General features: G+C 39.4%; 1 protein-coding gene across 1 annotated transcript; it reads left to right on the top strand.

The window, feature by feature from the left end:
• Positions 1 to 558: 558 nt before the first annotated feature.
• On the top strand, positions 559 to 12,260 carry LOC311488362 (lanosterol synthase-like; the record flags this gene model as incomplete). The annotated part of the gene is made up of 22 exons (XM_084545011.1): positions 559 to 572; positions 3,401 to 3,569; positions 3,859 to 3,997; positions 4,290 to 4,398; positions 4,751 to 4,872; positions 5,154 to 5,250; positions 5,508 to 5,643; positions 6,513 to 6,621; positions 7,942 to 8,060; positions 8,168 to 8,265; positions 8,381 to 8,408; positions 8,665 to 8,721; positions 9,434 to 9,505; positions 9,739 to 9,789; positions 10,048 to 10,197; positions 10,365 to 10,461; positions 10,603 to 10,708; positions 10,948 to 11,013; positions 11,101 to 11,181; positions 11,340 to 11,510; positions 11,766 to 11,844; positions 11,982 to 12,260. 22 exons carry the CDS (start codon positions 559 to 561, stop codon positions 12,117 to 12,119), a joined length of 2,208 nt encoding a protein of 735 aa, XP_084401137.1. The 3' UTR covers positions 12,120 to 12,260.
• Between the last annotated feature and the right edge of the window lie 2,015 nt (positions 12,261 to 14,275).

Genomic DNA, 14,275 nt, shown 5'->3' with positions numbered 1-14,275 from the left:
TAAGAATACAATGTCTTATATTTTGTTGATTTTTGCTAAAACCTGATGAGACACTGATTCTGAAATTGTTAAATCTCTAGGAATTTTTTCTTCTCTGCTTTTAACACATATTTAAGCTACAGAATGGCTTAATTTGTGTTCGTGTTTGTATGACTGAATGATGAAAACTCCCAACAGCCAAGTTACTAAATAAAAATGCTATTTTTTTTCAAGTAAACCTCCAATTTTCTTCAGTTATTCAGATGCTCAGGTATTGGGTTATCACAGTTAAGCTGTGAGCTATTTTAATTGGAGGATTTCTCGACAGACCTGCCCATTTCTCCAATGGTTGGTTTGTGGTTGGACAACCGTGTCTCTGCTCATGTCTCTCTATGTACAGAACTCATCAGGTCGCACCGCAGGGTCCGGTGGGGATGTTAGTTTTGTTGAACAAATGTGTACTATCCTCCAGGCACTTCAGTTCCCATGTAAATAGATGAAGGAGCTTCGAGAAGAAGTGTCCATGAACATATGTAGTTGAGCAGAAGTTTCAACTGACAGTATCTGTCAGACACAGCTATGACTGAGGGAACGTGAGTACTTCTGTTTTAATATCCTACAGTAATACTTTGCTATTTAATGACAGCTGTTGGAGATGTTGTATCAAAATGTTGTCCTGGGATGTTCCATTTTATTTATATCAAAATCTCTCTCTCTATATATATATATATATATATATATATATATATATAGACGTACAGACCACTAATGAAAACTAATGCATTGTAGTGGAACTAAATGTTTAGTAATGCATGAGACAGCTGCTAATTCAACTGTATGATTAAAAGTGTTTCTGTCATTTAAAATGGGATTGTCAAACATGATTAAGGACAATCTTTTGAGGCTTTTAATGGAACAAACCCATTCTTAGAACCTGAAATGGAGTGCATTATTTGAACCTTAAGGAGCACTTTCCCAACACCCTTAAATTATCTAATGACCAATTAAATTAGTAGGTGCTTCTGGTTCAGTTGGTAGCGTCACCAACACCTGCTGGCATGTTGGTAGATCTTTTTCACGGGCATTTTTTCTCATATCATACCTTTTGTTCTTTTGGAGCCCTCCGCATGTGCTCTTTGACTTTTTATCTGCTTTCAGTTGTCTCTCATTTGTTGATACCCCCCTTGACGTTCTTATCGTCAAATTTCTGTTTCAGGGTAACATCAAATCGTTCAGCATATGTTTCAGGATATTATTAGGTAGTCATCGTTTTCACCAAGTTGGGAATGAAGCGCTTTCATCAAATGTGTCATAAACTTGCACCTTGATTTGTTAAGATCTCTTTAGGAATGCCCACCCTAAAGAATAACTATGTATGTTTAACCTGAAGGGTTTAACATTGTGTTGATAGTTCATTTTCGACAGGGGAATCATAATATCCATTGCTGTTCTCTCATAGGGCACATGCATGATAGGTAATGATTATAATTAGTGGCATCAACCACCTTGAAATTGTGTCAAATTTTACAGTATTCCAGCACATCATTATATAATCGTGGCTAATATAGAAGTGCTAAGTGACTATAGAGTTTAACTTGTCCCAGATGTCCTTCCCATGGTAGTGTACACTGTGGTCCAGATGAAGGATTACCTGTTGATACTCTTTCAGAACAACTAGACTTGGATTCTCAATGTTGGACAAATAGAGAAGGTTATATTTAATTACAAGGGTATTCCCAATCATGCTTCTCATCCCCACTGTGCCTGTTTCCTGGTCTTCATCCAGATCACTTGATTTTTTTGTATCCTCCTAGTATTTTTCTGGAATTGCATGAGATCTGGCAGTGTTGTTCTAGGAGCGAGGTTGCAGAAAAGGCAGTTTCAGAAGTTTAATTTTATCATACATTCTGGGGGGGATTCCCCACTGACAATGCTAGGTGTTTTCTTTATTTCTGCCTTCATACAAACTCATGTACAAATGGCAGTGGGGTTTTAATCAGTAATCTGAGTAATTACAGGACAGGCGGTTTAATAGACAGACTTTAATCATCCACAAGGGAAATTGCTTGGTCACAGTAGCTTAGTTGCACATGAAAGACACAATTGAGAACCACAAGTAAAAAGAAAGAAAAAAATTAAGAATAAAAAAAAAATAAAAATCTAGTAAAATTAAATAAAATAGGATAAGCAAAAATGTACAAAATTAGCATAAGAACAAATGTACAAGAACTAGAGACAGAAGTAAATATATATTATATGCATAGGAAGGATTAATAATGTGCAATAATGTGCATTAACATAAATAACATGGAGTTATCTGTTCCAGAAAGGTGAGTTGATGTACAGCTGGACTGAGAATGGTATGAAAGAAGTCCTGTAGTGTTTACTGTGGGAGTGGAGCTGAATCAGTCTATAGTCTGGTATAGTGGATGTGATGGATTGTCCATGATGGAGAGCAGTCCTCCTGTTCCTCACTGAGACAAATGTCTCCAACTATGTGCAAACATGGGCAAGTCTTCCCTAAGGAGCATACTGTAAGCAAGTTGATTTATTACAAAGTATAAAGGCTTTCCCTTCAACCTTAATGGTGACGTCTGCAGTCGGGTAGTCTTTCTGGCATCCAATAACACAGCTGATATTTATATTTCTGTAAAAGTTAGTTAGCATATCACTAAGTAATGTGGACTACCATAGTGTGAGTACTGCCAGTGCCTTTACTACATTAATGGCAACATCCACTACATGTTTACGATGAATCATTCTGTTGCCATTAGCATCGATGTCATTCTCTGCATGAGGTAGGCTATACATCTCAACTGATTTGTATGATTTAAAAGGCACAATGAAGGCACAATGAAGCCTTGTGGATGTTGACAGTCAAACATTATTTTCATTATTTATTAATTCCCCTAATTTTGTCAAATGTCCATTATCCAATCAAATCCTATCACCTGCTTTTAACGTGTGCTTTATCTGGCATGAACATAATGGCTTTTTATTTTATGTTGTATTTGTTCTTTTAAATTATTAGAGCTCAATTATAAGGCTAAGTGCAAGTTTGCCTCCAGCAACTGATACTGGAATTACAGGTTAAAGAAAGCAAACCAAATCTTTATTATGTGTGGTAGATATTCACATTTCTACTCAAATGAGCTCAACATGTAGTTGGGCAGGAACTATCAAATCACATTTTAGCTTGTGAGTAAGGTGTGTTAAATTGATTTAATTTTCATGTTTTATCACTTTTTCGTACTTGGTCACGGCACTCACAGGTGGCCTTTTTTGTTTTTACTGCTAATAAATACTGGTTTTCAGAGACAATTTACGCATATGTATGGAATACACACACACGCACACATACTGTGTTATTCTCATATACAGTATATATACGGTATATATTTATACTTTCTGTCTCCTCCAGGCAACTTCGGAGGAGAGGGGGCCCATTCAAGACAGAGCCAGCCACAGACCTGAGCCGCTGGAGGCTGACTAATGTTGAGGGCAGGCAGACCTGGCGCTATGTGGACGATCAGGACACACCGGAGAGGGAACAGACCATGCTAGAAGCCCACTCAGTGGGCTTGGACACGGTGGGCTTTTGATCACTTTCTGTTTACGTATCAGTGAAATTATTCTCTCCTCTCATCCATATAAAAGAAAACTCTTGATTGTCTACAGTTATACTGCACTCAAAATTAATCAGAGTTGACGCTGGGATTTAAAAGAATTAAAAGTTAAAAGAGCACTAGTAAAGAGATGCACTAAACACTTAGTAAGGAGCTGACAGACTACTAAATTAGCCTTTACTTATGCAAAATGGAATAGAATAGAAAATCTGATCTTCAAATTCTGACTTTTTTTCACTAATTGTCTCAACAGAGCAAGTTTGTACCTGACTCCCCAGCAGCCCAGACTGCTTTGGAGGCTGTTGTGAAAGGTGTGAACTTCTACAGTAAACTCCAGGCGGAAGACGGTCACTGGGCTACAGACTATGGCGGTATTCTCCTCCTCCTCCCAGGTTAGTCATTATCATCCATGTCCTTCTGTTTCACACTTGACATTGTAAGGAATGCTACTACATGTTGAGTTTGAGTGAATTCAGATTGGTGACCTTTTGAAAGACAATATGGCAGACAGTTCATCAGACCATTTCCATATAGAAGCATGAAAGATTTTTTTATCATCAGGTGGCACTTCCAATGGCGTTGTTATTTCCATTACTTACATTGATGGTGAAAAGAGAACATGATGTGAACATATTTCATGTTTTTTCAGACTATGCTTGCATGTTTGTTGTTTGTGCTTCCCAGGTCTGCTCATCACATGCCATGCGGCTAAGATCCCTCTGGCTGAGCCCTTTAAGAAGGAGCTGATAAGACACTTGCGCTCGGTTCAGCTGCCAGACGGAGGCTGGGGTCTGTAAGTCAACACAACACTTTTTGTTGTCTTTTAATATTCACTCCTGTGCTTCTAATGAGATTCTAGTTGTAAGATCATCCACGCTTCTAGAAGCTCTGTATGTCCCTAAAACATTGAAAAATCATAGATATACTGCAAAAGGTCAAATGTAAAAAAAAAAAATCTATACTTCCAAATCATTTACAGTAAACTTTTTCATTCAAAAATTACCTACTGTTGAACTGCCACAGAAAGTTTAACTGGTGTGTGTGTATGTAATCCTACTGCAAAATAATTATAGGAGCATGTGTCTAAAAAGCCTACCATGTCTGAAATATTGATTATGGCAGCGTTGTGTTTCATTCTGCTGCAGCCATATTGAAGATAAGTCCACAGTGTTTGGGACAGCGCTGAACTACGTCTCACTAAGGATCCTGGGAGTGGGTCCAGATGACCCAGATATGGTTCGGGCAAGGAACAACCTGCACAGCAAAGGTTGGAAAGATTATGTCTAAAAGGCAACATCTGTTATTTTTTTTTACTCAGTTAGCAGTTATTAGTTATCAAATTTATTGTGAGCTATTGTCCGTGCTTTTAACCATGTCTATTTCTTATTACTGTCAGTATTACTAAGCTCTCTGCCTTGCCACCGTTGCCTTCAGGCTTGCTCTGGGGGTTTCAGGCAGGGTTTTCGTAAAGCGTCTTGAGACGATTTGTATTGTTATTGACGCTATATAAATAAAATTGAATTGAATTGAATTTATTCCTTGGTATAGGTGGTGCTGTTAGGAATCCCTCCTGGGGTAAATTCTGGCTGGCTGTTTTAAATGTGTACAGTTGGGATGGAATGAACACACTTCTACCAGAGACATGGTAAGTAACAGTACTGTTGTCATAGTCAGCAATGAAAACCTAATTGCAAAATTGCAATTTACAGTAGGTGGTATCACTACCTTGAGCACAAGGACTGCACCTCATCTATTAAAACCACTTTAACAAAGTGCATAACTGTCAACTGGAGTCAAAAAGCTAAATAACAGGTTTTCATGAGAAGCTGTGTTTACCAAATGAAACAATGCATTTGTTCCTTCTGTAAACATTCAGTGATGTCAGATTATTGTCTGTTCCAGGCTGCTCCCAACATGGGTGCCAGGCCACCCCTCTACACTGTGGTGTCACTGTCGCCATGTCTACCTCCCGATGAGCTACTGTTACGGTGTCAGACTGTCTGCAGAGGAAGACTCTCTTATCCTCAGCCTCAGACAGGTGCTGAAGCCATCTTATCCCACGGGAGGGCGCCATGCCCATTATATTACAGCCAGGAGCCATCACTAAACTGACAGTATACTTCTCCCATGGCTAAGTCTGTTCACCTGCATCATGACATTATCATGTAGTGACTATTTACGCATAGGGCTGCAAATGCTTGCGTTCATTTTTGATTAATCTGTGAATTATTTCTTTCTTTATTTTGATTTTACATTTAGGATGTTTTGGCTTTGACATTTTAAAATAGGAGTTTTACTTTTGGCAATTCAGTTTTTACAGAATCTGAGTCTGGAATTTTGAATTTTAAAGTTCTAGTTATATAAAGTTCCTCCCCATACCAGAGATGTAGCCCTGATGACGATGCCTAGGCGTTCAGATAGAGTAGCCTTCTGCCGAGTGGGTGTTGTTGCTCCCAAACCAAGCCCTCCTCTGCCTTGTTGGACTTGCCCCACTATATCCCGGTGTCTCAGGTTGGCCTTTGCCTCTGCAACTGCTGTGTCTGGCTTCCATGTCTTCCCTGTTGCTAGGGTGGGAGCAGCACCTGGGACAAAAGGATCCCAGGATTCTGTGAGGTTAATTTCAAGCCTTGTACTCCTCTAACAGTAAACAACGGATGTTTGCTTCTAAGGGAAAACTTGCTGTCTATATTTAGTGCAGTGCAAACCGGAGTCAATAATGAACAGAACTGGTATCAGTTCACATGTTGTTCAGCAACACAGTTTTAAACTGCATTAAGAAGGGTGTATGATACAGATGGTGAATACTGATACACAAAGACATGACCAAGTATAAATACCAGTTTTCCTCTAAAAACACTATTATTTTACTAACTTAACTTACAGTAATTGTTGCTCTTTGTTCTATAGGAGCTGTATGTCCAGGACTATGCCACCATTGACTGGCCTGCTCAGAAGTACAATGTGGCACCATGTGACTTGTACACACCTCCCAGCACACTGCTCATTGTTGCCAACAGTAAGTATGCAGAGCACACTGTACTCTGTGATAATAAACCACTGCTTACAATCGCATATACAGTAGCTATTGAGGTATATTTTAAAAGAAAACATTCATGTGGAGTCAAATGGTTAGCCAGAGGGCCAAGTGTTTATGTTAGTGTCAGGATTCAGCAGGCTTGAAGTCTGGAGTAAAAGATTGAGGGGCCTAAAGGTTAAAGGTTACACGCTATGTAGGAGAAGTAGGTATGGTGCACATTATGTGTGAAAAGTGGACACTGTTCCAGCTGGTATACATTAAGTTGTGGACAATAACAACCCTCCCTATATAAATTGGGTTTAGGACAGAGATCGGGAGAGTCTCAATTTGGCAGAAGGGCTCTCCAAGCAATCCTGGATGCTTGTACTTAGATGCTGAACTTCTTTGTAATAAACCTTTTTATATACAATGAAGACGGTGTCAGCGGAGATCTTTTCCTTCATCATCTTCACATCATCACCGACAAATAAACAACACTATGCAACAGAAAACATGACCACAACAAGTAATGTGTCATGGATTTACATTTTTAGTTTTGTGATTCAAATTTGGTACAAGACGCTCAATTGTTTTACACATTACGGAACAGACATTCTCGCAGCCTTGAGTGCTCAAGCAAGACAACCCTCCATCCATGCATCCGTCCATCTTCATCTGCTTATCTGAGGTTGAGTTGTGGTGGCAATGGGTTAAGCAGGGAATTCCAAATGTCCCTCTAGCTAGCAACATATTCCTCCTGGAGGATTCCTAGGTGTTCCCAGGTCAGATGAAATATACAATCCCTCTAACGTATTATGGTTATGACCTCGGGTCTCATCTCAGTTGTCCATGCCCAGTAAACCTCCAAATGGATGCACTCACAAAGCATCCTCACAAGATACCCAAAAAACCTCAACTGGTATTCCTAGCTCCCTCTGGAAACCCTGCCTTAAGGTGTTCTAGTACTCTGGTCCCCACTCTGGGCAAGGTATCTCTTTTTAGGTCATTCCATCGAAGCCCATGGAGTGTCCTTTGTCCGTCTTGAGACCAACTGGCCGTGGGAGACCCTACCCGGGGCTTTTGCCTTGGAAAACATATAGCTCCAAGGATCACTTAACCCGTCCAGTGTGTTGAGGTGGCAGTTCTTCAGGGGGTCAAGCAAGACTTATTAAATCAAATAAAAAAAAAAAACATTAGGGATATCTTGGGCTAGAAGATGTATTTTTACAATGATATACAATGATGAGAAGAACTTTTTTCATCTTAATTTACTGTAAGCCACCCCTCTAACCCTGTGATTCTGTTACTGTTTCTCTGCAGTGGTGTTTAATACCTATGAAGCCCACCACAGCACCACAGTGAGGAAGTGGGCTCTCGAAGAGATGTATGATCATGTTGTGGCTGATGACCGCTTCGCTAATTATCTTAGCGTTGGACCGGTAATATACAGCTAGAATGATTTTCTTCAGTTTTCAAATCATGTTATTTGAATGGACAGTAAAAGAAACAGAGGGTTTGAATATTAGGTACTGGTCATTCTCTGCAGCTCTCGAAGACCCTTAACATGCTGGTTCGCTGGCATGTGGACGGTCCCTCCTCTCCAGCCTTTCAGGAGCACGTGAACAGGATTGTAGACTTCTTCTGGTCAGTCAGCCACTCTTCGACGACTTCCTAACTAAACAAAACAAAGTTCTGATCCGCCTCTGATCAGGATTATGTGTATAACTGATATACTAAGAGTACGTTTTCTTTGTTCCAGGTTGGGTGTGGATGGGATGAAATTGCAGGTGAGCATTTCTTTTCAGTTGAGGAGTTCAGACACAAAACACAGTTTTATTTGTAATGAAAGAAGTTGGTTAATGTGCAGATAAATAGCAGAAAATAGAGAGGTGTACAAAAAACAAACTAACCACTGAAGTAACTGTTCATCATCCAGCCATATCCTGGTTTCATACTTTAAATAAATCTTGTAATACAAGTTGTAGTGCACTCATTAGGCGCAGATGTATGTGTTTGACCTACTGTCCTTCTTGTTCCACACAGGGGATAAATGGCGCACAGGTTTGGGATACCGCCTTCGCTGTACAGGCTTTTCTTGAGGTAACAAAGAAAGGGCCACACATGCCTCCACTGTTTAAGATGCAAGCAAACAAGCTAATATTGCTTATCAGCACTTATGGTAGTTGACCCACAGTCTTTTTAGGCAGAACCAGTTTGGGAAGAATTGCAGTTGTAGTTCAGTGGACAGGCGTCAATGTGCATGAATAAGTGACAGTGACTCCAGGAATAAATGTCAAACGCATGGAGAACACCCAGATATCTGATGTGTGTGGGTCCTGCAGGGACAGAGAAACAGGAAAACAGAGAGAGTTTAAGTCCCAATGACAAGAAATCTTGTTTTGTTTCCATTTAGCTGCAAGGAGTTGTCATACATCCAGTTGTGTGTGTTTGTAATGTAATGAAGGCTTTAGTTAAAACTGTGTGTCATCTGTGTAAGTATTATTAAGTTAAGCTGAACAGAATTGATGTGGCCAAGGCATTGCCTGAACAGAAATGGACCCAGTATTGATCCCTGAGGGACTTCGTGTATGAGGCCAGCTTTCCAAGATGTATGATTTTGTATAATATAACACAACGCACTCTAATGTCTAATTATCAAAACAAACAAAAAAAAAAAAACTGAACATGTTCACTCTTTATTCATATACCATAGATGGTTTTGAGAAGAGTTGTTTCAGTACAGTGTTTGACATGAAATCCACAGATGTATTATGCAGCTGAATATTCTAAAGTTGTGTGTATGGTCTCTCAGGCAGGAGCTCAGGATGACCCCAAATTGGCCAAGTGTCTTGATGATGCCCATCACTTTTTCACTGTCACACAGGTACAGCAAACATGCATTTCACCCACTAGTGGAAACAATACTCTAATGGAAACAATACTAACTTCTATAACTATGGTGACATACTTGCTTTCATCATCTTGCAGGATTAAAGCTAACATTTTAACATTCTGTTTATGACACTATCAATGCCAAAAAATAAAAATTTGTTGTATGACTACAGTACTTTCATACTAGTCATTTCTGAAGCCGAACCAGCTTTGCTATTCTTACAGATGCCTGATAATTATCCTGAATACCAGAAGTACTACAGACAGTTGAACAAGGTACAGCTAATGTCACACAAGAGATGCTTTTTAACACTTATTATGAGATAGATACCTCAGCATATCATACATAAACTACAACAATAGAAAAATCTATACATGGAATATTTACAAGAATAATAACATTATTGAATATTAAAATGCAATTAATTACACTAAACAAAACAAATATAATATAAAGATTGGAGGCAAATTATCCTCTGAAAGAAAAGACCTTAAACGTCTTTGATTGCATATATGTGTGTATATCTTTATCAGGGAGGTTTCCCCTTCAGTACCCGTGAATGTGGCTGGATTGTGTCTGACTGCACAGCAGAGGGCCTGAAGTCAATGATGCTGCTGGAGGAGCACTGTCCCTTCATTAGCCAGCGTGTCCCTGCTCAGCGTCTATATGATGCTGTCAATGTGGTGAGTCTGCAGAGAAAAACAATGAAAGACTCATTTACTTACCATTTCTTGAAATGTTATACACTCATTAAGCCTAATGTAAGTCTTGAAATATACATTCATTGTCATCTTAAAGCTGTAGATGTAACGGTTTGATTGCAGTACTGGATTTATTTTCCCTTTTGCAGCTGATCAACATGAAAAACTCAGACGGTGGATTTTCCTCATATGAAACTAAGAGAGGAGGGAAATTCCTTGAGTTTCTCAACCCTTCTGAAATTTTTGGTAAGTCTGTTGCCAACATCATCCTCAATACACATTTTATTCACATAACTATGAGATACGTATGTTGGTGGATATAATAAACCGATATGCCCTATTTTGCTGTGAGACAAGAATGCAGTATTATTGTGCTCTCCTTCTCAGGTGACATCATGATAGATTATACCTACGTGGAGTGTACCTCGGCAGTAATGCAGGCTCTGAGTATCTTCCACAAAGCCTACCCCAATCACCGCACTGAGGAGATAAGGTATTCACACAATGCATACATTTCTTTGGCGGTATACCAGTTCCACTTATTGACTGACGTAGACAGAGATTGTCTGAGTAAATTCCAGGAATTAATGACATGTGTGAAAGCCCCCTTAACATTAAAATGGCATTCTCAACATGTATCTCAAATTTAGAGCACACATTTCTGCATTTAACTAAGTAGATTTTTTAGTTCTTGCCAACTGTTTTAAAACAGATTACTGTTTTTATCTGCAGGTCCACTCTCAGAGATGGACTGAACTTCTGCAGAAGAGTGCAGAGGCCTGATGGATCATGGGAAGGGTGAGCGTACACTTCTTTACTTATTTTATCATCTGATATTCTGTCTAATCGACAGGCCATGCTCAATCTTTTTCTGCTCATGCTCAGGTCCTGGGGAGTGTGCTTCACATATGGAATGTGGTTTGGCCTTGAAGCCTTTGCTTGTATGGGTCACATCTACAAGGATAAGTAAGTTTCAAACAATGACATTTATTTTAACAATCGCTGAATAGAGTTCATTTTCATTGCTAGTACATTTTCTACTCCTGAACTTGCAGAACAACTTGTGAAGTTTTTGAATTCCAAGACTACATACTGCATTTAAACATTGTGTTCATTGTGAGCAGTGATGCCTGTGAAGAGGTACAGAAAGCGTGCCAGTTCCTGCTGGACCGGCAGATGTCAGATGGAGGGTGGGGGGAGGACTTTGAGTCATGTGAGCAGCGGCGCTACATCCAGAGCAGCACTTCTCAAATCCACAACACCTGCTGGGCTTTGTTAGGACTGATGGCTGTCAGGTAAAGCATAGACATTCCTCAAAGGCATCAAGGAAAGATGTTGTGAGTGACTTTGTATATAGTTTGTTCTTAGAATGAAGTTCAGGTTTTAGCGTTGTGATTATTTATTCATTTATTCAATGTATAGGTTTGCATTTGAGTCTGAATACAGAGTATAATGAATCTGTACAGTTTATTCTCCGAATCTATGACTGTAATAAAAGACTTGTGCTAAATCCAGACAAAATTAATTTTATTAACTCTGTTTATAACCAGGCATCCAGACAGGCAGGCCATTGAGAAGGGAGTACAGGGACTCATCAACAAGCAGCTGCCCAATGGGGACTGGCCACAGGTAATTCTGTGCACTGCATGTTTTTAATATTTACGTATTGTATAGTCACATTATACCTGGATTACTCAGTTTTGCATACACAATCTAAGGAACCATAACAGGAATTTTTACATATTATTATTTTTTTCCATTCTCAGGAGAATGTTGCAGGTGTGTTCAACAAGACCTGTGCCGTCAGCTACACTTCCTACAGAAATGTCTTTCCTGTCTGGACCTTGGGCCGCTTCGCAACAATGTACCCCAACAGTCAACTAGCTGGGAAGGTCAAGCTGTGAAGACCTTCAAAACTGCCACTCACTATGTTCACAGGACGAGACGACTAAATTAATCCAAATGAAGCGCGATACAACATTCATTCAGACATTCCATGCACGATATTTTTTGTCGGTGACATCTGACCTGACATAATGAATGGACATATTTGCTCTTCAGCTGTGATTTCTGTCAGGTACAGTAACTAATTTTAATCTTTGAATGATTATGTTGACATTTCAGCATTACTATTCTATCAGACCTATTTCTTAAATTCTCTTTTAATCTGCTTCTTATTAATGTGTTGTATATGAAGGTATGTGCATTTGAAGCATTTATTCTTAAACCAAAGGCCTTTCTTATGTATTATTTTATTTGTGACCTGAGTGAGTCTTCAGTTTATGTACTTCCTAGCGTTCTTCACATTCTTTTGATAAAAATATTAAATGTGAAGCACAAATAGAAATGATAGAAATTATTCTATTTAGAAAAGTAATTCTTCAACAGACAAGTTTTCAATTGTATTGCTAAGGTCAAATATTCTTTATAATGTTACTCTGGAAACTGCCACCTGACCATGAGAGCACAGTCTTTCAATCATAAGTCTACTTATGTAACTTGCACTAGTGAGAACTGTCACCACTGCATTGCCAAATAAAAGGAAATACTTATTCAAACTGTGAAGCCTGCTGAATTTAATTGGTTACACTGTAAGATCTTGGCTATGCTAGTGAGTAAGTCTTGATTTGTGGTGAGCTAACACTTTAGGACAAGCAACCTTCGACCAGTGTGGGAGTATGAGAGGACATCGAGAAAACTTGCACACTACAGGAATCACCTACTGCTCAACCTAAGATGCAGGCAACTCAAGATAATTCCCACCAGCCTACGTCTGGGCTCAAATTCAAATTAGAAAACACTTTATTTGTCCCTGATGGGCAATTAAAATGCACTGAGTGCAACAACATGAACAAAACACACAGGACATAAAAACATACCATGTACAAATTGACTGTGGCAGTCCCTGACTGACAAAGTGCTCAGTGCCAAAGTGCTACATACAGTCAAGTAACAGAGAGGAAAACTGTCTACTGAGGGACAGAGCATCAATATTATGCTGAAGCAGGGGGTCCAGGGGTCAGAGTTCAGGAGCTGGACTGCTGTGGGACAAAGGTAGCTCTTTGTGTCCTGCAACCTGGACAACGCAGTCTGCCACCATCAATGCTCTCAAAACAGCAGCCGAACAGATGCTCAACCAAAAAGTGTACAAATGTGAACATGATGAGAACCTCACATGTGATAGGTGAATGGAAAGAATAACTTTTTCCTTGTAAGGTTTATTACATCTACAGAATGTACCGTGCAAATGTATAGACACTCAAAAGTCAATGATTTCATAAATAATGTCATCAGTCACTACCATTAATCATTCATCAAAAGGCAAAAATACCAGACTTAACTAAGTAAAACTAAGCAAAGACTGGAAGTAGAACTAACATAATGGCATGGAATCAACAGATTTTTAAGTATCAGGAAATGATAACACAAGTACAAAGCAAAGAATCAGAATAATATCAGCATCAGTCAATGATAGTCACTAATGCCCAGAGGTTGGCATTAGGCCGGTGGCGGAGGCAGAAACCCTGTGTGGGCTGGGCAGACGGCAAGCTGCAAAAGCCCTTAAATAAACTTGAAACAGGGCAACTTGAAGACAATACTCTGCAGAAGAACAGACAATGGATGATAAGCCCTTGCACCACTTGTCCACACCATCCTTCAGTCCATCACCCACCCTGCTGTCCATGCCCATGATGCATTCTCCACAGCTGAGACTCCAGAGACCACTTTCACACAGGTGTGACATGTTCCTTACCTTCTTTCCATTATAATGTCACAGGTTAGGTGCCTTTTCATACATTCTGAACAGTGGAAATAATGAGTGTAGCAGTTTTACACAAAAACCAGAAATAGATTATCATTTTCTTTAAGTTAACGAACAAAAACAGCAAAAAGAGCTGGTCTGAAAACTGAAGCCAGGTGGTCTGCTATGCATTGTTGATGACTGATGAACTGTTGCTGTAAGTTTTCTTTGGCAAATGAGCCTGCAGCTATATGGACATTTAAAACAAACAAATCCTCAGTGAGACTGCGTTGATTTAAATGCGCTTTGCTACAAACC

The sequence above is a fragment of the Chelon labrosus genome, assembly GCF_963514085.1.
Source record: "Chelon labrosus genome assembly, chromosome: 5".
NCBI classification, from domain to species: domain Eukaryota; kingdom Metazoa; phylum Chordata; class Actinopteri; order Mugiliformes; family Mugilidae; genus Chelon; species Chelon labrosus.
This window is presented reverse-complemented; position numbering and strand designations above follow the sequence as displayed.